Source organism: Bos indicus x Bos taurus, chromosome 18, assembly GCF_003369695.1.
Source record: "Bos indicus x Bos taurus breed Angus x Brahman F1 hybrid chromosome 18, Bos_hybrid_MaternalHap_v2.0, whole genome shotgun sequence".
Classification (NCBI taxonomy): domain Eukaryota; kingdom Metazoa; phylum Chordata; class Mammalia; order Artiodactyla; family Bovidae; genus Bos; species Bos indicus x Bos taurus.
In genome coordinates this window covers 16,851,906-16,879,222 of record NC_040093.1, presented here as the reverse complement: position 1 = coordinate 16,879,222, position 27,317 = coordinate 16,851,906, and the positions used below count along the sequence as shown (strand labels likewise).

Here is a 27,317-nt window from a genome sequence, read left to right as displayed (position 1 = left end):
ATTATGGTAGCCACCAGGCACGTGTAGGAATTAGATTTAAATTAAAGAAAAATGAAAGAAACTGAAATTTCAGTTCCTCTGTTGCACTAGCCAAATTGTAAGCACTCAACAGCCACATGTGGCCAGTAACTACCATATTGGACAATGCAAATACAGGACACTTCCATCATTGCAGAAAACTCTATTGAATGGTGCTAAATAGACAATATAAGCACAGATGTGCCCTGTAGTGACTCAGAAATTCTGCTCCTGAATAGGGATCGGGATTTAGTTTGGGGTCTCCCAAGGGCATGCCCTGAACCAAGGGTACAGGTAAATCTATCTGGGAGGTATCCCCAGGAAATTCAAGGGAGTGGGAAAATTGGGATTCAAGAGGAAAAAGCTATGAGTTCCCTAGTGGCCTAGTAGTTGATATTTGCTATTACTGCTGGGTTCAATCCATGGTCAAGGGGTGAAGGTCCCACAAGCTGTGTGGTGCAGCGAAAATATTTTTTTAATTTTTAAGAAAAGAAAGAAGAAAAAAAGGCAATAAATGGTACAGAGTGAGGCACTTTGGGTGACCCCTTAAATTTTGCATCCTGGCTATCTTGCTTCCTCACACTAGTCCCAACCCCAAAGGGTGACCACCGTGAACACCTAGAGGTCATTCCTACGAGGGACCCTCTAAGGAGCTTAGGAATCATGTAGAGCACACCTCAGAACTGACTCACCAAAGAAAAGGAAACAGAAATACTTCATCCGAGGCTCCTGATCCTCATTGGTTTAAGACTGACCCTGGGGAATTAATCTTAGCACTTCCTGTCCTGCATGCAGACAGGAGAAAGACCTCAGATGGAGAAGCAGAAAGATACAGGGCACATGAGGTGGGAGGTTGTCAATGCATGTGGCAACCCACTGGATGTACAAGTGAGGGAGAAAATGAGCTGAAGGGATACAGTGGGGACACCAGGTCAGGGCTACCGTTGTTCCTGTTCATTCTCTAAGTCATGTCCGACTCTTTGCAACCCCATGGACTGCAGCACACTAGGATTCCCTGTCCTTTACCATCTCCTGGAGCTTGTGCAAACTCATGTCTGTTGAGTCAGTGATGCCATCCAACCATCTCATCCTCTGTCATCCCCTTCTCCTCCTGCCCTCAATCTTTCCCAGCATCAGGGTCTTTTCCAATGAGTCAGCTCTTTGCATCGGGTGGCCAAAGTATTGGAGCTTCAGCATCAGCCCTTCCAATGAATATTCAGGGTTGATTTCCTTTAGGATTGACTGATTGGATCTCCTTGCAGTCCAAGGGACTCTCAAGAGTCTTCTCCAACACCACAGTTCAGAAGCATCAATTCTTCGGCACTCAGCTTTCTTTATAGTCCAACTCTCACATCCATACCTGACTACTGGAAAAACCATAGCTTTGACTAGACTGTCCTTTCTCAGCAAAGTGATGTCTCTGCTTTTAATATGCTGTCTAGATTTGTCATAGCTTTCCTTCCAAGGAGCAAGCATCTTTTCATTTCATGGCTGCAGTCACCATCCGCAGTGATTTTGGAGCCCAAGAAAATAAAATCTACCACTGTTTCCATTGTTTCCCCATCTATTTGCCATGAAGTGATGGGACTGGATGCCATGATCTTAGTTTTTTGAGTGTTGAGTTTTAAGCCAGCTTTTTCACTCTCTTCTTTCCCCCTCATCAAGAGGCTCTTTAGTTCCTTTTCACTTTCTGCCATTAGAATAATATCATCTACATATTTGAGGTTGTTGATATTTCTTCTGGCAATCTTGATTCCAGTTTGTGATTCATCCAGCCAAGCATGTACTCAGTACATCCTAGAAAATCTCCAATAGAGAGGATGTGTGTGAGCCTCATGGTGCTGGATAGCTGAAGGCAACCTAAGCGTCCATCACTGGGGGGATAAATAAGCGACAGACTGCTTCGGGCACACCATGGAACACAATGCAGCAGTTAGAAGCAGAGAGCTTGAAGTACAACCCTATATGGAGAGATCTCAGAAACATACTGTTAAGCTAACAAACATAAAAAATAAAAGAGAGGGAAGAAACAGAAGATTTATAGCTCAATCCCATTTATGTAAATTGGAAACATATACACACACAAAATCACAAAGTATAAACTACATCCTTGCAGCTATATATCAAGGGCATTAAAATGGGTGTATGTGAAGAGGGGGGAGGGTAGGGATTGGGCATGAGGCTGGGGGTAAAACCTAAGAGGGTCTTTCATGGACCAATGGCAATTCTATATTAGGATCTGAAGAGTATGGTTAATATCTTTCTGCACCTAAAGGCCAAGAAAAAAAAAATAAGGGAATGAAAAATATGAAGTTCCTGTACATCAGAGCAATTCCCTCCTCGCTGCACAATGTTTATTACCGCAGGGGATGATGACAGCAAAGCAACCAGACTCTGCCTGCGTCCTGAAAGCCCTCCTCACTGCCTGCTTTCCAGGTAGCCCCAGCAAGTGCTCTTACCCCACAAACAAGGAGCCCCCTACCCTTTCATGCTACCCAGAGGGAGAGAAAGGAAAGTTAGGTGTAATGAGCCCCAGAGGTTTCCATCTTATACTTTGGCTGTACACAGAGTAGGGAGTAAGTGCATGGAACTCCATTCAAACCCCTCTGCCGTTAAACACCTGTGGAACCTAAGGTTAAATCATCTTACCCTCCTGTGCCCTCGTTTCCTCACTGGTAAAATGGGAGTGATCATACAAATAACTACCCATGGGAATGTTCAGAGCATAAAATGAATGGGTTTGTGGAAAACACTTAAACCAATGGAGGAAGCTTCCTCTCTGCCACTCCAGCAGCTTCACCCACACGCACCCCACCCCAGCCCCTGCCCTGTTGTGCCATCTTCCCACTTATCCTGCCTCAGCCTCCATCAGGGGCTTTCCAACATCCCAGGGATTCATAGGAACATCTCCGGAGCTCTCCTGGGATTTCAGATTCTCTTTCCTTCTGGGCATAGGACTGAGCTCACCTTGCCCCACCCACACCCATCAACTCACCTGGTTCAGCCAGCTGGCCCTACCCACTCATGCCTTTCAAGTCAAAGCCATTTGCCTTTTCGCTTCACAAACCTCAGCCAGGATGGCTCATTTAGCTTGGCTAAAAAGTTGAGCTATGCAGCTGGGGAAGCAGTGGAAATTTGGCCATGGCTGCAACATGGACGCTGGTTCTGGTGGTCATGGGGCTGGGCTTGGCCAGAGCACGTGCTGTCCCCACCACAACCAGAAAAGGCTGTAACACTGGCATGTTCAAATCTCTGCTGCCAGGTGAGCTGGAGGCCTTCAAGAAAGAAAAGGATCGGAATTCCTTAGTGATCCAGTGGCTTCCCAGGTGATGCTAGTGGAGACATGAGACGCAGTTTCGATCCCTGGGTCAGGAAGATCACCTGGAAAAGGGAATAGCAACCCACTGCAGTATTCTTGCCTGGGAAATCCCATGTACAAAGGAGCCTGGTGGGCTACAGTCCATGGGGTCGCAAAGAGTCAGACATGACTGAGCAACTAACACAACACAACCAGTGGTTAGGACTTTGTGTTCTTACTACCAAGGGCCCAGATTTGATCCTTGGTTGGGGAGCTAAGATCCCACAAGGCATGTGGCACAACCCAACACAGATTGTGGCACAAGCAAACACACACACACACACACACACACACACACACACAACCATTAAGTCCCTATTATCGTGGGCTAACCTCTACCCTTTCTGCAATAGCCAAGCTGCTGCCCTGCTACTGATGGCTTAACTTCTCTCCTCCTGCTACAGGCTGCGTCTAGCTTTTTGTCTACAACTAATCTCTAATCTCTTCAGTTCAGTTCAGTCACTCAGTCATGTCCAACTCTTTGTGACCCCATGGACTGTAGCACACCAGGCCTCCCTGTCCATCACCAACTCTTGGAGTTTACTCAAACTCATGTCCATTGAGTCAGAGATGCCATCCAACCATCTTATCCTCTGTCTCTAGCTATTCCAAAGAACACCAAGGAGAGATAAGAAAGCCTTCCTCAGTGATCAATGCAAAGAAATAGAGGAAAACAGTAGAATAGGAAAGACTAGAGATCTCTTCAAGAAAATTAGAGATACCAAGGGAACATTTCATGCAAAGATGGGCACAATAAAGGACAGAAATGGTATGGACTTAACAGAAGCAGAAGATATTAAGAAGAGGTGGCAAGAATACACAGGAAAACTGTACAAAAAAGATCTTCATGACCCAGATAACCACGATAGTGTGATCACTCACCTAGAGCGAGACATCCTGGAATGTGAAGTCAAGTGGGCCTTAGAAAGCATCACTACGAACAAAGCTAGTGGAGGTGATGGAATTCCAGCTGAGCTATTTCAAATCCTAAAAGATGATGCTGTGAAAGTGCTGCACTCAATATGCCAGCAAATTTGGAAAACTCAGCAGTGGCCACAGGACTGGAAAAGGTCAGTTTTCATTCCAATCCCAAAGAAAGGCAATGCCAAAGAATATTCAAACTACCACACAATTGCACTCATCTCACACACTAGCAAAATAATGCTCAAAATTCTGCGTGCCAGGCTTCAACAGTACGTGAACCATGAACTTCCAGATGTTCAAGCTGGATTTAGAAAAGGCAAAGGAACCAGAAATCAAATTGCCAACATCTACTGGATCATCGACAAAGCAAGAGAGTTCCAGAAAAACATCTACTTCTGCTTTATTGACTATACCAAAGCCTTTGACTGTGTAGATCACAACAAACTGTGGAAAATTCTTCAAGAGATGGGAATACCAGACCACCTGACCTGCCTCCTGAGAAATATGTATGTAGGTCAAGAAGCAACAGGTAGAACCAGAAATGGAACAACAGACTGGTTCCAAATTGGGAAAGGAATAAGTCAAGATGATATATTGTCACCCTGCTTATTTAACTTCTATGCAGAGTACATCATGTGAAATGCTGGACTGGATGAAGCACAAGCTGGAATCAAGATTGCTGGGAGAAATATCAATAACCTTAGATATGCAGATGACACCACCCTTATGGCAGAAAGTGAAGAGAACTAAAGAGCCTCTTGATGAAAGTGAAAGAGGAGAGTGAGAAAGTTGGCTTAAAACTCAACATTCAGAAAACTAAGATCATGGCATCCAGTCCCATCATTTCATGGCAAATAGATGGGGAAACAATAGAAACAGTGACAGACTTTATTTTGGGGGCTCCAAAATCACTGCAGCCATGAAATTAAAAGATGCTTACTCCTTGGAAGAAAAGCTAAGAGCAACCTAGGCAGCATATTAAAAAGCAGAGACATTACTTTGCCAACGAAGGTCTATCTAGTCAAAGCTATGGTTTTTCCAGTAGTCATGTATGGATGTGAGAGTTGGACTATAAAGAAAGCTGAGCTCTGAAGAATTGATGCTTTTGAACTGTGGTGTTGGAGAAGACTCTTGAGAGTCCCTTGGACTGGAAGGAGAACCAACCAGTCCATACTAAAGGAAATCAGTCCTGAATACTCATTGGAAGGACTGATGCTGAAGCTGAAAGTCCAATACTTTGGCCACCTGATGGGAAGAACTGACTCACTGGCAAAGACCTTGATGCTGGGAAAGATGGAAGATGGGAGGAGAAGGGGATAACAGAGGATGAGATGGTTGGATGGCATCACCAGTTCAATGGTCATGAGTTTGAGCAAGCTCCAGGAGTTGGTGATGGACAGGGAAGCCTGGCATGCTGCAGTCCATGGGGTCGCAAAGAGTCAGACACGACTGAGCAACTAAACCAAACTGATTGAATCTCTTGACTCAGGCTTTCCTGGTGGTAAAGAACCCGCCTGCCAGTGCAGGAGACTTAAGAGACTCAGGTTCGATCCCTGGGTCAGGAAGATCCTCTGAAGAAGAGCATAGCAACCCACTTTAGTATTCTTGCCTGTAGAATCCCATGGACAGAGAAGCCTGGTGGGCTACAGTCCATGGGGTCACAGAGAGTCGGAAACGGCTGAAGCAACTTGGCATGGCACAACCCCTTTCCTCTCGCCTATGGGTTAAACTCAAGCCCTCCTGCTAGACCTTCATCCTTGCTGTTAGGCTCCAACCCTCCCGCTGTGATCCGACCTTGTCCTTGCTCTGTAGGAAGACTCACTCTTGCAGAAGGACTGGGACTGCATCTCCCACCTGTTCCCCAGGACCCGGGATCTGAAGCACCTCCAGGTGAATTGGGAGAGTCAGGCCCACCTGCCCTCACCTGGCCCCACCCTACCTTCTAGCTCTAGCTCTTCGGGTGGCCTCTCACCTCCTTTATCTCATCTGTACTTCCTCCCCTCCTCTGGTCTTTCCTCATCTGTCCTGCGCCCCTGTCCCTCTTCAAATGCTCCCCTGACCCTGTCCCTGTTCCTCCTAGGGGTCCACTTTCCTGTCTCCCTCACCTGTCCCTCTCACCTGCCCTCTTACCTATTTCCTTCTCATTTCTCCTTTCCTCTCCCAGCTCTGTGCCCAACCTGTGCCCCTTGCCCTGCACCCCCATCACCATCGACTCTCAACACTGACTCCCTCTTCCCCTCACCACTGACTCCCACCTCGGTCCCTCTCCATCCCCGCCTCTTCAGACCTCTGTGACCCCTCCCGTGGGTCACTTTTCATTTGTCCCTATTTCAGTTTTTCACCTGTCTCTTCCCCTATCTCTTCCCCTGTCGTTCTGCCTCACCTGTATCCCCTTCAATAGTCTCCTTCCATGTGTCCCCTCTACTCGCTCCCGTGTAAGCTGTCCCATCACCTGTCCCCATCGTGTGTCTCATATCACCTGCCCTCCTCCCCTGGATTCCCTGTCTCCACTTCACTGAGCGTTCTTGCCTACCCTTCCTCACCATTCCACCTCAGCTGTTTTCTCTCACCTCTCAGGTGTGGGAGTGCCCCATACCTTAGGGGCAAGGCTGGTCCTGACCCTGAAGGGTCCTGGGGGCTGTGATTACCTCATCCCTGGACCACACCCTGGGGCAGCCCCTTCTGATGACACCCCAACCACTGCAAGCTCCAGGCCTGTGTGAGTGCTCGGGGCACCTGGGCTGGGTCTGTGGGTTCTGGGAAGATGGGACCTCATCCTTCTGTCCCAAGTCCTGTCTCACACACCACCCTTTTCTGTGCTCGGGTCTGGGCTCAGCCCACAGCAGGCTGCAGGCCCCAGGGCCTCTTCCAGCACTGGCTGCCACAGCTCCAGGAGGCCCCAGAGAAGAGTGACCCTGGAAAAGGATGAATGTGTGGGCCCTGGGTAAGGTGGAGGCTGATGCCTGGGTAATGGGAAACTGGGCATCAGCAGGAAACTTCTCATCTCTCCCACAGGAGTCTCAAGACAGCCTCAAGGCCTGCCCCATTCAACCTCTTCCACCTTCTCACTTGGGATGTGAATTGTGTCACCAGAAGAGACATGTGCATCTGAGAACCAGGACCTACTCTCAGCCCATCTGAGACCCCAGACCTTCTTTATGCATTAACCCCAGTCTTGCCTGAAGATATTTCTTCTCATCCCCTTTTTAAAAAATATGTATTGATTTGGCTGCACTGGTCTTAGCTTCAGCACATAGGATCTTCCATCTTCACTGCAGCATGCAGGGCCTTTAGTTATAGCATCCACACTCTCAGTTATGGCATTTGAACTCCTAGTTGTGGCATGTGGGATCTAGTTCCCTGACCAGGGATCGAACCTGGGCCCCCTGCATTGGGAGTGCAGAGGCTTAGCCACTAGAACACCAGGGAAGTCCCTCACCCCTTATTTATAGAGCTGCAGAAATAAACTGTAAGGAGTTGGAGCCTTCTGCAATAAGTGAATCCTTGAGTGTGTGTGTGTGTGTGTTACTGTGGGTGTGTTACTGTGGGTGTGTGACTGAGTATGGATGTCTGTGTGGTGCAAGCAGAATTCATTACAGGGTGCATATACTTGTGTGTGCCTGCCTTCTGTGACTGTGTGTATATGCGTCCAAGCGAGTATCTGCCCAAACCGGAGTCTGAAGATGCATAACAGCGTATTCATGCCCACATGTGTGTAAGTGCATGTGTATTTGTGCACATGTTTATAAGTCTTTCCCTGTCTGTGTGAAATGTGTATCTCTGTTTTGCATGTGTACCTAGGACAAATAGAAATCTATATCAGGATTCTTTATCCTATAATAGGTGTCAGAAACCCAACTCAAAAGGGTAGAACAGAAATGAATGTATTATCACACATAATAAAAACTGAGTTGGCAGGGCAGTTCTAGGACTCATTCATTCATTCACTTAATAATGTCACTGGGAAACCAGATTCTTTCTACCTCTGTTGACCGACTCTTACTCTGGCTACCTCATGATCTCAAAATGGCAGCCATGGCTCCAGCTTTCATACAAACAATATCCTCCAAGTTATAACAAACACCCTAAACATAATAGAGTGAAATAACAAATATCTTATTATGCTCACAGATCCTGTGGACTATGAAATCAGAGAAGGTCCAGTGTGGACCACCTGCCTCTGCAGTGGAAGGGCCATGAAATAAACTAATTTATGTAAATAATTGAAAACAATTGGCAGAGGTTAAGCCCCATACCTGCATTTATTGCTGTTATTTTTTTAATTTTAGGATTTTTTCTTCCCCAGCAGAAAGAAATTTCTTCCATTTGTTCCTTTCCTTCCTGCTTAGTTCATTCATATGAGGATGAAAGACTTGAAGCTGTGGTGGCCATTTTGTGACCATAAGGCAGCAAGCCTAGATTGTGAAACTGTTCTTCTAAGGAAGTTGGAACAAAGGAGTAGGAAAATGGGTCATGAGATAAGAAAACGTCTTGAGTCATGTTAATTAGGTTTTGTTTCTTGCAGCCTAATGTATCCTCAAAAGTCCATCTCTGTATGCCCAGCCAAAACCCAGAAAAAGTGACCAATTATTATTTGACAATAAAAATTTGAATGATGTAAGACAAGTCTGAGTTCAGACATGAGTGGTATAATTGAAATAAGATTGCAAACCTCTGCTTGGAGATGCCAAGGCTTAAAAAAGAATTTTTGAACTGGATATATTTTGGTTTTGCCTGCCCAGAATCCCTGTCTCCTGGTAAAGCTTCTCAATTTTCCTTTGGGGCATGAGCCCCCTTCCTCACTCCCTCATTGGTTGGACACATGACTCAGGTTTGCCCAATCACAGCACTCCATCTCCAGAGTACAATGACAAGTCTCCCCTTGTAACTCCCTTATGACAGCCTTTGCATAAGCTGTTCCATCTGCTTGGGACATGTCCCCCCTACTCTCCCATCACCATTATGTCTTCATCTAATTTCTACTCATTCCCTATGTCTCAGTAATATCACTTCCTCCTCCAAAAATTCTTCTGAGTAGTACCCTGGGGTTTCTATTGCTTTTATATACCCAACAAGTTTCACCATCCTACTTTTCTGGTGACTATTTTGTTTCAATCCATGAAATTGCCAGTATTCTGCCATTTCTAACCTACAGGACTGGCAGTTTCATATGGTTCAACCTAATATTTTTAGCTCTCCCCTCTTTTCCCAGACCCACACATCTGAACATGTGACTGCGATCTGGCCAATCAAATTCCATTCCCAATTGCATTCCCTTGGATGGCCCAATCAATGCAAGGTTGGCATGTGACCCTAGTCAAACCAACCAGAGCCCTTCCCTGGGATTCACTTTTATTTAGGACTGGAGGAGATTCTGCCATTTTACCTCTGGGCTATGGTGCTAGAAGGATTGAGTCTGTGTCTGTAAATAACCATTTTCCCCACTACATGCAGTGGAAGGGGACACATCTGAGCTGAGACAAGTAGAGAAGAGAAATGAATGGGAAGAGTGTCCTGATGGAGTTGAGTCTCAGTTCCAGTCTCTAAGGTCAAAGTCCTTATAGTTTTGCCCTTAATTGCCTTCTTCCTAGCTCTGCTGCTGCTGCTGCTGCTGCTAAGTCCCTTCAGTCGTGTCCGATTCTGTGCGACCCCATAGACGGCAGCCCACCAGGCTCCCCCGTCCCTGGGATTCTTCAGGCAAGAACACTGGAGTGGGTTGCCATTTCCTTCTCCAATGCATGAACATGAAAAGTGAAAGGGAAATCGCTCAGTCGTATCCGACCCTTAGCGACCCCATGGACTGCAGCCTACCAGGCTTCTCCATCTATGGGATTTTCCAGGCAAGAGTACTGGAGTGGGGTGCCATTGCTTTCTCCACCCTCCTAGCTCTACGAGCCAACAAATGCACACTTTTTTTACACCTAATCAAGTTAAGCTGACTTCCTTTCACTTGTAGCCAAGACTCTGGCTAATACACTTCCCTGAACCTCTGGGCAGGGTCAGGCAACTCTTCTGTGCTCTGATAGGCTCTATGTTTCTCACATCACAGCCCTATTGCCATCTGTCTGTCTGAGCTTCAGGAGGGCAAGGACTGGAGCTGCCTGGGTCACTTTTGGATCTTCAGTGTTCAGCACAAGGCCAGGCACAGAGGAGATGCTCCAACACTCCCCTTGAATGATATCATGCACTATCTCACCTAATGTACCTATTCCTTGGGTTTAAAGCTCTTAGTTTGGGCAGGGGGGTGGGGGGGGTGTCACTGCCATTGATAAATACTTCTCTGTTAAATGAAAGGCCTGATATTACAGAGGAAGGTGGGGGGCTATCATTCAAAGGGCTGACCTAGGGACCATGTGGACCCCAAATATGTCAAAGGGTGCATGCCAAGTTCTGAGGTGGCAATTCCCAATTTTGCTGTGAAGACAGGCACACCTCAGTCAAAGCTGAGTTCTTCATAGAGGTCAAGCCAAATACTGCCCCAGCTGAAACCTACAGCTGAGAATAAAATCTTGATTCTTGACCACAGCCCACAAGGCTCAGCAGAAGCTGCTCCCTGCTTGCCTCTTCCACTTGCTCTCCTCTCACTCTCCCCCTTACTCCAGTCCAGACACACTGCCTCCAGCACACTAAGCACACTCCTGCCTCAGGGCCTTTGCACATGCTATTCTCTTTGCCAGGAATGCTCTTCCCTGGCTCTTTCCACAGTGGATTTTTCTCAGCTCCCATATCACCTTCCTTGACCTTCCAGTCTAAAGTAAGTCTCTCACCCAGATGTGAAGAATGGACATGCGGACACGGGGGCTTGATTGTGGGGAGGGTGAATTGGGAGACTGGGATTGACACATAAGCACAACCATGTATAAAAGAGATAGCTAGTGGGCTCTTGCCATATAGTGCAGGGAGCTCAGCTTAGTGCTCTGTGGTGACCTAGATGGGTGGGATGGGGTGGTGGGAGGTCCAAGAGGAAGAGGATGTATGTGTACCTGTAGTTCATTCCCTTTGAAATGAGACTAACAGCAGAGACTAACACAATATTGTAAAGCAACTATAATAAAATAAACCTCTCAGTCATTCCATCCCATCACCCTGGTTTTTTTATTTTTCTGCTGCACCTGCAGCCTACAGGTTGATATCTTTGACAAGGGATCAAACCCTGGCCCCCTGCATTGGGAGTGGGGAAGTCTTAACCACTGGTCCATCAGGGAAGTCCCCCATCAAAATAAGAATGTTTTCATTCTCCATGTGACACTTATTCACTACCAGACACTCATAATTTACTCACTTGATTACTGTCTCCTGCCTCTAGAATATAAGCTGCATGGGGCAGGGGTCTCTTGTTTCATCTGTTTTGTTCACTGCAGTATCCCCTGCACAGAGCCAGGCACATAGCACATGCTCAGTAAAGCTTTATCAGGTGGAGCAAAGACAGTACAGTCAGACAGTTAGGTGTGCAGGATAAGAAGGCAGTAAATTCTCCAATCATGGCTCTGCCGTTTACAGACTGCATCATCTTGGGCAAGCTGCTTACCTGTCTGAACTTGTTTCCTTGTCTAGAAAAGGGGGTGCAAAGGCCTCTCACCTTCTGAGATGGCCCACACTCTGTGGCGTGTGTTTCCCTCTAAATAAATCAACTTACCTAGTCTAAAATAAATAAGAGAGTGCACACACTGCACACATCTGTTTTGGAGTATAGATGTGATCACGCTTCCTCTCTGAGTAAGTCCATTTTGTGCTCTGTGCCAGGGGCTGAGCTGCATGCTCTATTCATGCTTCAGGGAGGGTTTGTGAGCACCACGGCTGGTGTGTGGGAAGCCCCCGGTACCCAGGAGTCGTGATGACTGAGATAGATAAGTGCAGCTGGGCCACCGGGTGATGCCGGCCTGTGATTCTCTGGTGCCTCTGTCCTTGCTGCCTCCCACCCTGTCTGCCCAGATCCATCCCCCTCCCTCCTGCTCCGTTTCTATTTCTGTCTTTCTCTCCTCCTCCCCAGGCCTCAGGAGGCTCCTGGCTGGCATGAAGCCTTCTTCCTTCTTCCCCAGGATCAGAAAAGTTTTCACTGCAGGACCCATCCACCACCCCCCTAAAAAAACTTCCCTCCTTCCCCAGCCACAGCCCCCACCCTTGTCTGAGAAACTGCGCCCCCACCCCAAGCCAGCCTCTGTGCCCTCAAGTAGACCCTTCTCTACCTCCTAAGATCCCTCAGGTTCCAAACAGTGTGACCCGTGAGCCCCTTCCCATGTCCCCTCTCCCACCAGGCTGGCTTTTGATACCCAGGCTCAACTAATTAAGGTCCTTGGGTGACCATTCCCCAGCCTCCAGACACAGACATCAGAGGTTACATTTTGTAGTAGAGTGGAACAGATACTGAGGTCAAACTGCCAACTGTCCTATTTCTTCACCAGGGGAGTATTGGGCAAGTGACTTCACTTCTCCCTGGTGTAGATTCCTATCTGTAAAATGGGGCCAAGTGTATCGACCTCCAACAGCTGTCGGACCTCAGAGAGATGAGCTGTGCTTAGCACAATGCCTATGTGGCAAATGAACACTCCCTAGTTGCTGGGCACTAAAGACTCAGAAGGCTGCCTGCCGTTTTAAATCCCAATTTTGTTACCTTCTGGTTATGCGACCTGGAGCAAGTCGCTTTACTTCTGGACCCCAGTTTTCTCATCTATAAAATGGGGTCATGGTACTGATGTCCTAGAGTTGTGACGATTAAACGATTTAAGTGCTTGGCAATAGTAAGCACTCATTAAACCTTAGCTATTGTTTTTGTTTTTATATATTATTCCCCACCTCGAAGTCTCTCAAAGGGTAGGAAACTGCAGATCTCCCTGGTCGCAGTCAGCCGGCCTACCTTTAGTCTCACTTAATAGTCCTAGAGCTGTAATCTAGGCCACGCCCCCCCAACCTCCCAAGACACAGAAACACACACGGAGGTCAGCAGAGCGGCCTCAGACACAGAAAAAAAGTTTAATTCTCCTGCGGCGGAGGGTCCCGGCTCCGGTAGCGAGGGGGATTTGGTTTTGGATTTTGTTCCTGTGGGGATTCACTTGGGAGTAACAGGAAGGAGTCGGGGAGAGTCTGGTCCTTCCGGTGGGACCTGCCCGGGAGAATTGTGTACTGGGGGAGATATCTGGTGAGACAAGGAGGCTGGACGCCATACGGGAGGGCAGAGGGAGAACAGACGACGGGGCAGAGAAAAGAGAGACGAACAGGGAAGGACGTAAGACAGAGATGACAGAGGGCGGGACAGAGACAAACGAGGGGAACAGAGAAAAGGGGACCCCAAGCCAGCCCCGACGATGGGACCAGGGAATTGAATGGGGTTGCGGGGTGGGGGGGGGCTTTGGAGGCCGCCGCGGGACAGAATAGGATCTAGTCCAGCCAGATACATGAAATGGGCCCCTCGCCCCTGCCCCGGGTCCCGGGCGGGGGGAGGGGGCTCGTGTCTCAGTGCTGCAGTGTCGGGGGGGCCCTGCCCCTCCCCGCGCTTCGCTGTGTAAGGCACCGGCTCCAGCGAGGTCCGCGAGCGCGCGGGGGGAGGGGCAGGAGGGGGGCTTGGAGTCCACGGGGGAGGGGAGCCCGGCGGCCCGCCCTCAAACCCCCCTGAGCGCGGGGGCGTGGCCTCGAGCCACAGCCCAGGCAGCCCGCCCCCGTCCCCTCCAGGGAGAAGGGTGCTTCTCCCCTCCAGTCCGACGACGTGTTGGCTCGGCGCTTTCACCCCCGAATCCTGCCCTAAACGTCAGGGCGGCTGGGCGTTTGTCCGCGGCACCCAGGCGTCTCGGCGCCCGCCCGCCCGCCGCTCACACGGTACTTTCCAGCATCCACTCGGTGCTGGTAAAGGCCAGGCGCGCCCTGGCGGAGCCCAGCCCCAGGTCTCCGTCCTCCCCGGCCGCGCCCCCTCCGGCCCCGTCCAGGTGCGGCGTGGACCGGTGGCGCTTTGTCCGCCGGGCGCGGCGCGGGTAACTGTGGCTCTGGAAGAGTGCCCCGTAGTCCCCGTCGAACGAATAACGCTGCTGAGGCCTCGGCCGGGCCGGGGCTCCCCCAGGAACCAGAGCTAAAGTAGGGGGCGGTGAAGCCGACGGTCCCAGAGCCCCGGAACGGCTCCTCCGAGGGCCCACCGCGGCCCGGGACTCCTCCCCGGAGGTTTCCTCGGATGGCAGTAGGCACAGCGAGGTGGCCGAGCCGCCCAGGGAACGTCCAAGGACCGCCTCCGTTTCCGCGGAAGCCACGTCGGCCGCCGCAGCCTTCGCCTCGACAGCCGCCGCCGCAGCCGCGGGAGCCGCCACCTCTCGCAGCGCCTCGTAGCGGTCGGGCGCCGGCGGGGGTGGGGCCTGCGTTGCGCCTGCGCCGTTGGTTTGCGAGCACACGTGGCTGACCCGCGGAGGCGACCTGGAGGTGCCCTTGACTCGGCGGCCATCCCCATCGCCGTAGACCTTGTAGCGGATCATGAGCAGAACGATGAAAACGAGGACGGAGGCGACAATGACACCCCCGATGGCGATGATCATGGTGCCGCCCAAGAAATGGGCCCTCAGCGGGCGGCAGGGTGCGGGATCCCCAGCGGTGGTAAACTGCACACAGCCCACCACTCGGGTGGCCGGCAGCGCCGTGGCCCCATCGTCGTAGACGGCCAGCACGCACAGGTCGTAGGCGCGGCCTGCTGCCAGATCATTCACCAGGAAGGTCTGGCTGGTGGATGGGATCATCCTGCAGGAGGGGGCGGGATCAGCGCGGGGTTAGCTCCACTCTGAACCAGGCTGCTTCACTTGCATGTCCCCACCACCCGTGCAGACCTATCCATGCCTCCCTACCAGTGTCTCACCCTCTCTGGGACAACAGCAGCCACTCAAGCAACAAATTCCCACCCTCTCAGGACCTTGGGTATAGGCCACGCCCCTTATCTGCATGCCCCACCGTCAGACCCACTCCCCACCCGTGTTTCATGGCAAATTTCAGCCATTCGTCTCCCCTCATCTATACATCCTGGCCCCCAGGGAGGAATGCTACAGCTTTTATGCCCTGCTCTCAAGGGGCTTGCTCCCTAGCAGTGTCTCATTCCTACTGGGACAAATGCCACTCAAGCGCTCACATATTCCCACCCTTTAAGGGGATGGATGCTACAGGCCATGCCCCGTTACCTGCAAACCTCACTCTCGCTGGGGTGGACTAGCAGGTTACCTCATACTCCCAGGCTTACTCCTACTGGGACAATGGATGCTCTTCTAGTTCCTCTCTTCCACATGTTCCTACCCCTCGAAGGAAACCATGATACAGACCACACCCCCTCATCTGCATATCCGACCCTTGAGTATACCTACACCTCTCCTAGCAACATCTATCTTATCCCCTCCACTACATATTCCCGCCCACCAAGGGGCCAAGGCTAAAGGCCACTTCCCTTCTGATTGACAAGTGCCTTCCAAGCCACACCCCACAATGGCTCAGGGGAGATGGTTCACCTACCCGGCCTAGGACCATGTCCACTCTTTGCATGTCATGCACTGTACCCAGATATCAGAGGCAACCACTTTATGTGCACACCCTGCCCTATACTACCTGAAGTCACTACACCATGCCCCCAGGTAAGTTTCATCCATAATTGGGGTAAATGTAGCCAAGAAAACATGCCCCTTTCTTGCCATGGACCCCTGCTCTCAAACAAGTGGCAGTGTAGAGAAGTGGTTAAGCTGACAAAGTCTGAGAGCCACGATCCCAAGAGTTTGAGTTTCTCTTCTGCTGCTTGCTAGCTCTGTGACCTCAGGCAAGTTTCTTAACCTCTCTGTGTCTCATTTCCCCCACTGAGGTTATTAAGAATTCCTACCCCATAGAGATGGTGTGAAGTATGATGAGTTAACATCCCCAAAGCCTGGCACTTAATAATTTCATTAACAATTGGCATCCCACACGATGCTGGCTTTGCTGTGGCTCACACTCTCCTACCAGTTGCTTTCCTCCCCATCTATAAGAATCATTCCCCCTGGGTCTTGCCACTCTTCTGTTGGGCACATCCCTTCCATGTTCAATGTTGGCTAAGCTGGGACTGCCACACCCACACAGATTTGCAAGCACTCAATCTCACAGGCTCTCCTCTCCCACAAAGCTCTTAGTGGGTCATCAGAGACATGAACCGCCTCTTCATCTGCGTGGGGGCCATGCTGCGGGAGCACCACCTCCTCTAAAGGCCATGCCCCCACCTCCTCAGGCCTCTTACCTCTCAGAAGCATCACCTTCCCTCCAGCCACACCACCTTCTGGTCCTGAAACCCACCTCAGTTCCTCCACCTCCAGAAGTTTCCGCCATCACCAAGAGCCATCCTCCCCCCAAAAGACTACACGTCAGGGGCCCACCACCTCTCCAACTCTCTCCTTGCCTGCCGTTTCCCAGACCACTGCCCCACCACCAACTCCATCCAACCTTGGGCCCCTGGCTGTAAGTCTTCCTCTTCCTCTCATCTTCCCTCTCAAAGAGTCTTGGGCTCCTTTTGCTCCTTCCCCTAAAATAACCAGTTGCTAGGGACTCCCCCCTTTTCAAGGACAGAGGCTGGCTCCTTAAGAAAGCTTGAGGCCATGTGTCTCTAATTGGCTGTAAGGCTCAAGCAAGCTGCAGAGCAGGCTTCTGGTTGGTTGTCACCTCCTCCCATGGCAGCAGTGAGGGAGTTAACCCCTGCAGTGCTGTAGCACTGGTGCTTGCAATGAGGGACAGAGGACTGGGACTATGTAGCCCTGAGGGGAAGGGAAGAGTCCTAGGGTCTGTTGCCCCATTGGAGACAGAGGGCCATCAACATCTGCAGAAATGCTGGGTCTGGGGGCCCATGAACCTCCCTCTATCCCACCATGTAGTGACCATGGGTTAGAGAGAGGAGGAAAAAAGAGAGATGGAGAATCACAGAAACCAGGAGCTGTTTACACAAATCTATTATCCCTCTCCCCTAATCTCTGCCTGGCAAACAGCAGTCACCTGATAAACAAGTGTTCGATGTAAAAAGGGCAGAATTGGGAGTTAGAACAGTAAGAGCTGGAATCTTGGTTCTATCTCTTTCTGTGTGACCTTGAACAAGTGACTTCTCCCCCTGAGCCTCAGTTTTCCTGTCTATAAAATGGGAGGGGGAATCATAGCTGTCTCACAGTGAAGTTGGGAAGGTCAAATGGAGTAGTATCCTTTGGCAGTACCTTATAAAAGTTTTTGTTTGGTCCATTTGTTTGCCCTAACGTTTTTAAGACTGGGCCAGTGTCTTATCCATCTCAGTAGGCCCAGGGCCCAGCATGGAACTGGCACACAGTAGGCATTTATTCAGTGTTTGGTGACCAAATTCAAAACGAAAAGAAAATGAGCATGACAAAGACAAGAGAAAGGGAAGGCATCACCTCATTCAACCAATGACAGAAAAGTGCCTACTGTGTGCCAGGACCATGGCCAAGAGAACACTGGGTGAGGTGAAGATGGAAGCCAAGAGGCAGGCTTCTTGGTGTGGGTCTAAGCACCCACAGGATCAGGAGCTGCCCACAGGTGGGGAAATGGTTCCACCCCCTCTGGAGCATCCAAGGTATGTCATACAAAGGATGAAACATTCAGCAAGCACTCTGCAATGTGCCTAAGGGAGGCAGAGCCAGGACAAAGCAGAGATGTGCATAGAGCCCACAGCCACCGAGCAAACGCCCACTGTGTGCCAGGCCGATTGCTGTGAGCCACACTACCGAGATGGAGAGACAAGGCAAAGCCAAGACTGAAATTCATCATATACTCTCTGCCTCCTTCCTCTGGGCTGTGAGCTCCCTAGGGCAGGGCTTGGCTCTTGGTCTCCTTGTATCTCTCCTGCCCAGCTGAGGGTCTGGCACATAGTAGGGGCTTAGTTCCTCATGAGAGCAGGAGGGAGACAAGGTACAGACAGACAGAAGTGAGAGCAAGAGAAAATCAGAGATGATAGGGGAAAAGTACCTCTTTAACGTTGGTCTACACCACAGGGATCTGTCCACGCCAGGGCAACTTACAGACTTTTCTGTTTCTATATTGTACCCAATGTATTGATACAGTAGCCTTGTATGTGATTTCTAAATATAAATGCAACTGTAACTATATATGTGTGAGTATATTTCCTGCTCTAAGAATGTCTAACTGACAAGGTAGATGATCAAACACCTTTGGTGAGCAGTGATGTAGACCCTGGGCCCCATGAGAGCAGGGACCATGCTGGGTGCATTCATGGTGATAAATGGCTCATGTGGGTGCTCCAGAAGGATTTGCAAGATGTGTGAAAAACAAAGAAAAGAAATAGAAAGAGAAGGAAATAGGGCAAATGGGAGCCAGAGACCACTCTACAAGCCCATCTAGAACCCCAGCTGAGCAAGAAGGCCTAGGGAGGCGGAGGGAGGGCCCCTGAGGCAGGAGGAGGTCCAGGGACTCTAACACCCACCTGTAGACAAGGGAGTCGTCTGCGGAGCTGTTGTACTGCACCTGGTACATGCGGATGCCAGGCACGGGCCTCTGGGCCGGCCAGCGGATGAGCACAGAGCTGGAAGTGAGCTCTGCCGCCACAAGCCGGCGCTCAGCCACCGACTCATTGGCTCCAGGTCGGCCAGGCGTGGCGATGTCCGAGGAGCCAGGCTCCGTGAGAGGTGGCGGGGCAGCAGGTGGGGGCGCCATCAAAGGCAGAGGCACCACGCACACCTCCACGGGTGCGGTGGCTTCCCCGGCGGCGTTAGAGGCGATGCAAGTGAAGGTGCCGCTGTCCCGCAAGGTGGTGATGGTTACATCCAGGGTCCCATCCCCCCGGACCCGGGTCCGGCTCGAGTTCCCCAGCAGGCGCCCGTCGGGTGCCACCCAGTGCACCACGGGCTCAGGGTCCCCCACGGCGCGGCACCGCAGGCTGACCGCCTGGCCCTCCACCACCAGGGCCCGGCCGCCCGCCTGCCGCGTGATCAGCGGAGGCTCACACAGAAACTCCTCCTCGGGGATAGACCAGAAGTAGCGGTCGGTGAGGTGCTCCGGCGTGGCACACGTCTCCAGGTCGTCCTCCCTGGTCAGCCGCCGCAGCCACAGCAGCTCACAGTTGCAGTGCAGGGGGTTGCCGCCGAAGCTGACCGTGAGCGGCGTGGGCGGCTTGGGTCCCGGACCTTGGGACCTCAGGAAGAGCCCATCAGGGGGCAGTTTATGCAGGCGGTTGGAGGTCATGTCCAGGCGAACCAGTTTGTGAAGCTGCACAAAGGTCCCTTCGGCGATGTGATCGATGAGGTTGTGGTCCAGCGTGAGGGTGTTCAGGTTCACCATCTGGCCCACGGCCTCCCAGGGCAGGGCCTCCAGGTTGTTGTAGGACAGATCCAGGTCCTCCACGGTGGACAGGAAGGCGTCGAAAGCAGCCGACTCCACCCGACGGATCTGGTTGTTGCCCAGGATCAGGTGGCGGAGGTTGCCCAAACCCCGGAGCTGGTCGCCTCGGACCTCCGCCAGCCGGTTGCTATCGAGGTGCAGGGCGCGGAGGGCACGCAGGTCCGCAAAGGCGCCGGCCGCCACCTGGCCAATGGTGTTCCGGGAGAGGGTGAGGTGTACCAGGCTGGTCATGTTGGCGAAGTCTCGGCGGCGGATGGCCGCGATAAAGTTGTCGGTGAGCCGCAGCTCCACCACGCGCCGGTCGATAGCCGGCGGCACGAAGAGCAAGCCGGTCTTGGCGCACAGCATGGTCAGCGTGGGCGCCACGTTCTGGCAGATGCAGCGGCCAGGACAGGGCTGGCCCCGTGATGCCCCTGCCCAGAGGAGCAGCAGAAAGGGCAGGGCAGTAGGCGGCAGCGAGAGGAGCGCTGAGGAGAAGGGGCCCGGAGCCATGGTGCAGGGGGGAGGCAGGAGGAGCGGGAGGTGAGATCTGCAAGGAAGGAGAAGGGTCAGCCAGGCGTAGGGCTTGACCACCTGCCTGGCCACCCTGGGATGTCCCGCTCGGAGCCTGACCCACATCCGTCCCTTCCTGACAATGGGGTCCTCTTGGACAGTAACAGGACTGACCATCAACTGGCATGCACTCATGAACAGATCACATCACTTCCATGGTGCTTGGTAAATTACCACTGCCCCACCTCTGAGTGTCTAACCCCCACTTCTGCCCCTCTTCCAGGAGCTCCCAGACCTCTCATGACCTCTCAGCCAGAGGGATGACATCTGGCCTGGCCTGCACCTTCTAGTACCCACTAAATATTTTGAAAAATCACTGCTGACTAGGGTTTAAAGTCATGAATTTCAAAGCCATACTCCCTGGGTTCAAATCCCAGCTCTGACACTTACTAGCTGTGTGATCTCGGACAAGTGTCTGAACCTCTCTGAATCTCGGTTTCTTCATCTGTAAAATGGAGACAAAAACAGGCCTTACCTCTGTGAGGATGAACTGGATTAATGAGCATGGTATACTCAGAACAGTGGCTGGCACATAAAATGTGTTCAATACATGTTAGTGTATAACTATTATTATCATCATCATTGAGTGTCTTGTAGGTGCCATGCATATAAATGTGGGCTATTATTAAGAGCAAGGGCTTTGAAATCAAATAGACTCGGGTTCAAGTCCTGGCTCCCCCGACTTACTAACTCTGTGACCCCAAACCAATGATTTTCCCGAACTAGGCCATAATTTCCTGATTTGTAAAGTGGTCTGATAATTGTACTATCGCCATTGGATTGTTGCAAGAGTTCATAGAGCTCATTCATAGGGGTCACGGAGCATAGGGCCAGGCACACAGTACATATTCAATAAGTATTAAGGGTAACACCCCCCCCACACACCTTTGGCAGTGGGGATGGGGGATTGTACTGAAGGTGGGAGGGGCTGAGAAAACAGCAGTCTCCCTGCTCAGTCTTGGGAAGTCCTTCTCTGAGCCCAGTTTCCTTCTGGCCTCTGCTGAGGGCCCAAGCAGGGGGCAGACTTTCATGCTCACATTAATAGGCACAACACAAGGTCCTATACATGCCTACACACACACACACACACACACACACACACACATACAGTCAGGCTGTGCCTCTGCTCCAGGCAAAACCTTCCGGCTGGGATTCCCCCTGCGGCAGCTGCAGCCCACGACATGCCAGCTCCCATCACAACACGGGGTGGGTGGGGGGTGAAGAGGAAAGGATGGGAAGGGGGTGTCCCTGACACTGTTTTCACCCCACCCCATGCCCCAGTCCCTGCTGGCCCACCTCCCAGGAATCTGCAGTTTGGGGGCTGTGGCCTCATGTGGCCCTGATCCTTCAGCCCACGGGCAAAGGGGGACTGTGGACACAGAGACAGATTCGGAGAGCAACAGAGAAAGAGAGAGACAAAGAGACAACAAGAGAAAGAATCTGAAAGACAGGTGAAGAGACAGGGAGCAAGTCGGAGGCAAAGAGAGAAAAATTGAGTGGAGGAGACCCACACAGAAAAGAGAGACTGAGACACTGAGATGGAGAGAGGGAGAGACAAGAAGAGGAAACAAGAGTGTTACACAGACGAAGACCAGAAGAAAGAGACTGAAGAAGACAGTGATGGGGCTGCAAAAAGAAAAAGAGGCAAAGTCAGAGCATCGCTTCATCTCTGAGCGACGCCCCCCTCCCCCCGCCCCACTAATTGTTGTGCACTCCCTCTGGACACGGCTCTACCTCCAACAGAAAATCCTGGCCTGGGAGGTGGTGCTCCTGAAGTAGGAGACGCAGCTCTGCACCTGCATGGCTGTAAGCTCTCTGGGGCTCAGAACCACTATCTATGAAACCAGAAGGCCCACAGCCAGGGTGGGACTCAAGTTGAAACAATGTAATACTAATAATGAAAACAGCTAACATTTATTGAGAGGCAGCATGGCATTGAGGGACAGAATCTGGCCCACAACTGCCCAGGTTCACACCCAAATTCCTGCCACGTGACTTCCTTTCTTTGGGCCTCAGTGTGTTCATCTGTCAAATGGGGATGATAGCATAAGATTATTGTGAGGATTAAATGAGATAATCTGCCGCAACATGCTTAGAGTAGTTGCTGATGGAGTAAACACTATATAAATGTTAGCTGCTGTTAGCGTTAAGTGATCATTTGCTCTGGCTCTCTCTCAGCCACCAGTAGGTCTGATTATCAGGAGATGTCCCCACATACGTGCACATACACACACAAAATGGTAAACCATACCCATGCCACCATCCAAATGCAGGGTCATTTCATGTCAGGAAACTCTTGCCTCCTTTTCTGACCACTTTACTCAGCCTAAAAGGGGCTACCTCCAGGCCTGAGAGCCCACCTACCACACCATCGTTCTATGAAGCTCTTACCCAAACAAGACATTCCTGATCTTGTCACCAACCCCAGCCTGCAGGGCACCTGGCCCTCAGGACACTACCATACTTGCCACTAAAATTCATACAAGGCATCACTCCAAGCCTCTGGCTCTCTCAGAGTAAACCCAATCACTTCACATCTCTATCCCCAGCCGGAGGGACCCCACTCACCTCTCTTCAGGCAGTCAGGGCCTGGGCCAGTACCTGCAAAGGAACAAAAGCACACGGTTAGTATTCTTCTGGCTCCTCTCCCGAGACCCTCCTCAGAGACCACCTCAGCCCAGGAAGCCCCTGCCGTGATCACTCTCTCAGCCCTCCTGCTGTAGGTTCTACAGGGGCTCAGGTGGACCCAGGAAGTCACCTCTGGAAATCAAGGAGTCTGAGCCCCAGACTGTTCACCCTCCAAATCCCAAGAGTCTAGGACTTTAGTCCTTTGTCCTCTGGGGGCTCAAGAGACTGAGATCCCCACACTCCCCCTCCCTTAGACCCAACAGTCCAGGTCTCAGTTTCCTCCTTTCCCAAGATCCAGGAGTCTGGTCCCTCAGCTCTCTGTCTCCTTCAAACCCAGGATGCTAGGCTCCCAGCCTCCTCCTTCCAGAATCCACATCCCAGTCCCCCAACTTCAAAGACCTGGACAGTAGCAGGAGCTGGGGGAGGATCAGAAGTTCCCATCTTCGCCAGCAGACCATGGTCACCCCAGCACATGTGGACATGCCAAAACCCACATGGGCCCACAACCCATGACTCTGTATCTGAATTCCCATGGACAGAGTAGCATGATCTATGTGCCCCCGCCCTCTGGAGGCTCTTGGTCCAGGATGTGGACACGCTTGTGTCCATGGATCCCAGCATACCACAGGTCTTGCCACACGGGCCCCCATCTCACTGGGCTCATAAGTGGGGTCAACCTATGTCAAGGACACAGGCACATGTACACATATCATCCTGCATGTACGTATTTGAACATACACAACCCCACTCTTCAGATACCAACACAAATGCGCAAATGGACTCAGAGTACAGACACAGATCCTCGAGGTGGACGCACCTGCACACAACCACACGTACAACATTGCCTTTTCCCTTGCACACTCACACACAGAGGCACACACACAACTGTGAAACCCATGTGTCCCCTGGTGCATGCATCTATAACAAAGCTACCCTTGCACACTCACCAACACACATGTAACAGATGCTCACTCACACAAAGATACACAGGTGCACACTCTTAAATACCCAACACACTCATGCAACTTCATGTACCCCCAGTATGCACGGTCACAAAGCTGGTACACTCCCACGCCAACAGATGCACAAATGCACACACTAGCCTGTACACACCTCACACACATGCACAGAACCATAACGGGAACAGACACTGACAAGGCTGATACACACTCAAACAAGCACATAGGTACAAAAAGATCCACCTTTGCACAGACACTCAGAGATGTTCACTCATAACAGGCACATGCTCACATAACTGCCCTATGAGGGATTTACACACTTAACAAATACACACAAAACATTGAACCCCACTGGCAGAGTCAACAGATAGGCAGAGAATCGCACTCACACAGTCTGGACACACATCCCTCCCACCCCTGAGGCACCCCCGCCCCACCTACTTCCTAGGCCCGGGAAATCCTAACACCCCTCCCTCCCAGCGCACCCCCTTCCCCAGCCAGGTCAGAGTTCAGAGGGTTGGGGGCCTGAGCTGAAGAGCACCTGGTCAGAGGCAATCCTCCCAGCAAAGGTCCCCCAGCCTGGCCATCTGGATGTGGGCACCTCCGGCCTCATCTGCAGAGATCTGGCCGGCAGGGGACTGGGGTGGGATGGGTGGGAGAGGGCCGGGTCTGCGTCCCTCCCTCGGGCCCATCTGTCCACCCCTCGGCCTCTCATCCCTCCATCTGTCCACCTACCGGCTGCCCATCCCCCCCACCCAGCCACCAGGAAGGGGAAGACATGGCCGTCTCCCCCAAGGACCGCCGAGGACCACCCCCCCACAGTTGACATGGACCGAGGGAGCGGCAAACTCCCCTCCCCCAAACCCACACAGAAGCCCCACAAGGCGCTGAGCCCCAGGCCCCCCCCTCCTCCCGCCGGGAACCTGACATGGACGCACAGATACACACCCTTGGAGACATACAACCCGCAGACACACACACATACACACACACAAATGGACACCCGAGCGGGCACACCCGGCTACACAGACCCTGGGATGGACATCCAATCCGGACACAAACACCCAACGCAGCTAACCGCGCGAACACACTCACGCGGGGCGGGGGGAGGGGGGAGAACCCACACCTGGGCACACAACCCACGCACACACACCTGCACACAGCCCCTCCGTTGGGCGCGCGACAGCCCCCCAGACACACAGCCGAAGGGGCAGCCACCCGGGGGGACACACACGCACGGCCGGACACAGCACCTCGGCTCGACACCCGGCACACACCCGGATGGCCACACAAGCAGGGCGCCGCACACGCCGGCGCCGGGCACACACAGGGCCGCGCGAGCGCACGCCGGGCCCGCCGCAGCGCCGCGGACACACACTCACACGCTCGCACGCTCACACCCGCGCTCACACCGGCGCCCCCGCCCGCCGCCTCCCCGGCCGCTGCGGGCCGCGCTCACCCAGCCCGGGGGGGCCCCGGGCCCGGCCCCGCCGCCGCCGCCTCGCGCCGCGCCATGGTGGGGGGAGGGCCGGGGGAGGGGGCGCGGTGCCGCGGGGCCGCCTCCCTCCCGCCTCCCGCCCTCCCTCCCGAGCCGCCGCGAGCTCCGCCCTCCGCGCCGCCCGCCGCCCGAGCCCCGCCGCCGCCGCCGCCGCAAGGGGGGAGGGGGCGCAGACCCGAGGGGCCGGGCGCGGCGGCCGCAAGCCCCCGCCCCCCGCCCCGGGGTCCGCCGCAGACCCCTCTCCACTGCGGAGCCGCCGGCCCGCCCCCAACCCCTCCCCAGCCCCACCTCCAGCCCTGCCGGCTTCCCCAGAGACCACCAGACCACGCCCCGACTGGCATGGGGACACTTGCAGCCCCAGTGAAGACCTCGGATCTTGTCCCGATACCCAGGGGGACTCCAGATCACGTCTTACCGCATTTGAGAACCAAGACCATGTTTCTCAGCCACCCAGGACCACAAACCACGTCCTGCTCTCCTTGGCGACCTCAGACTGGGCCCCACACCCATCAGGGACCCTAGACCAGACCTCCCAATCTAGCGGGGCCCAGGACCGTATCTCAGCATCCAAGAGGGTCCACAGCACCCCTACCAGGGACCCTAAAAGGGTGGACCCCCAGACCACACCTCATCCCTCAGGGACCCCAGATCACCCCAACATCCACAGTGGATCCAGACCATATGTCAACATCTGGGGAGACCCCAGATCATGCCTCATTCCCCTGGGGGAGCCAAACCATGTTCTATAGCCACTCAGGACCACAGACCATACCCCACTCCTTCCTGAGGACCCTCTATGCCCCTCTACCCTCTTGACCTCAAACAATTCTCTGCCCCCTAGTAGAGCCTCTAGACCATGTCTAACTTCTAGGGGTGCCAAATATAACTCTTTTCCTCATGGGAGACTCTAGACTTTTCCAATTACCCCCATTAGATCCCAGAACATCCTCCCCTCCAAGGCAGTCCTTGATTTCCAGAATGCCCAATTTGCCCCAAATTCTTGATCATCTTCCCCACCCATGCTGCCCTCCTGAGGACCCTGCCTCACCCCTGTTCTTATTCTCTCTCTTGAACCCTCCAGGCCCTTCCTCCACCCTGTGACTTCCGAGGAACTGAGAATTCCTGTTCCTTTCTTGTTCAGATCCCTTTGCCCAACTCCTATGGAACAGCTAACCCCCCAGAAGGGGACTACAGGGGATGAGATGGTTGGATGGCATCACCGACTCAATGGACATGAGTTTCAGCAAGCTCCGGGAGTTGGTGATGGACAGGGAAGCCTGGCAAGCTGCAGTCCGTGGGGTTGCAGAGAGTCGGACATGACTGAGCGACTGAACTGAGCCCCTCTCCCACTGGGTATCTCAGACCACTCTCCATCTCTTTTTGAGATATTCTGGCCTCTAAACCCAGCAAGCTCTCCCCTCAAAATCAGTCTTATTTCATGAGACTTCCCTGGTGGTCCAGTGGCTAAAACTCTAGGCTTCCAATGTAGGGGGCCAAGTTCGACCCCGGGTCAGGGAACTAGATCCCACATGCTGTAACATATGCGTGTAAGGATCCCACACGCCACAACTAAGACCCAGTGCACCCGAATAAAAATAAAGGGGAAAATCTTAACTTAAAAAAAAAAATCTGTCTTATTGCAATCCCCTAGGTCCCTGGTGGCCCAAATCCCTCCCATTTTGGATCCCATTTGGATTCCAAGGTCTTCCCCTAAACCCCTTCTCTAAATTCTTCCTACTCATATCATCACATGGAGCCTGCCCCACACCCCCCAGATCCAGCGCATCTCTGCAGAGCTTCCCTCTGGGGAACCTCACTTTAGTGAACCACTCACAACCCTTAGATCGCCCTGAGGACACTCAAAGCCCCACTCCCCACTCCCGAGTCTCTAGATTTCACCCTCCCCACCACCATCACTGGCTTCCCTTGTGGCTCAGTGGTAAAGAATCCACCTGCCAGTGCAGGAGACTTGAGTTCCATCCCTGATCCAGGAAGATCCCCTGGAAAAGGAAATGGCAATCCACTCCAGTATTGTTGCCTGGAAAATCCCATG

General features: G+C 52.5%; 1 protein-coding gene and 1 non-coding gene across 5 annotated transcripts; both read right to left on the bottom strand.

The window, feature by feature from the left end:
- Positions 1-7,656: 7,656 nt before the first annotated feature.
- Positions 7,657-7,729, bottom strand: TRNAG-CCC. The gene has a single exon. It is a non-coding gene; the product is annotated as a tRNA-Gly (tRNA).
- Positions 7,730-13,237: 5,508 nt separating this feature from the next.
- On the bottom strand, positions 13,238-25,260 carry LRFN1 (leucine rich repeat and fibronectin type III domain containing 1). 4 transcript variants are annotated; one of them, XM_027515861.1, is made up of 5 exons: positions 25,226-25,260; positions 22,748-22,780; positions 20,570-20,624; positions 18,714-20,156; positions 13,238-15,010 (listed from the first exon to the last, which is right to left on the bottom strand). In XM_027515861.1, the coding sequence occupies exons 4-5, from the start codon at positions 20,117-20,119 to the stop codon at positions 14,104-14,106; spliced, it is 2,313 nt and encodes a 770-aa protein (XP_027371662.1). In that variant the 5' UTR covers positions 20,120-20,156; positions 20,570-20,624; positions 22,748-22,780; positions 25,226-25,260; the 3' UTR covers positions 13,238-14,103. The 4 variants fall into 4 exon arrangements, with proteins under 4 accessions (XP_027371662.1, XP_027371663.1, XP_027371664.1 ...); XM_027515862.1 differs by lacking the exon at positions 25,226-25,260 and adding an exon at positions 25,020-25,114; XM_027515863.1 differs by lacking the exon at positions 25,226-25,260 and adding an exon at positions 24,920-25,011.
- Positions 25,261-27,317: the final 2,057 nt, after the last annotated feature.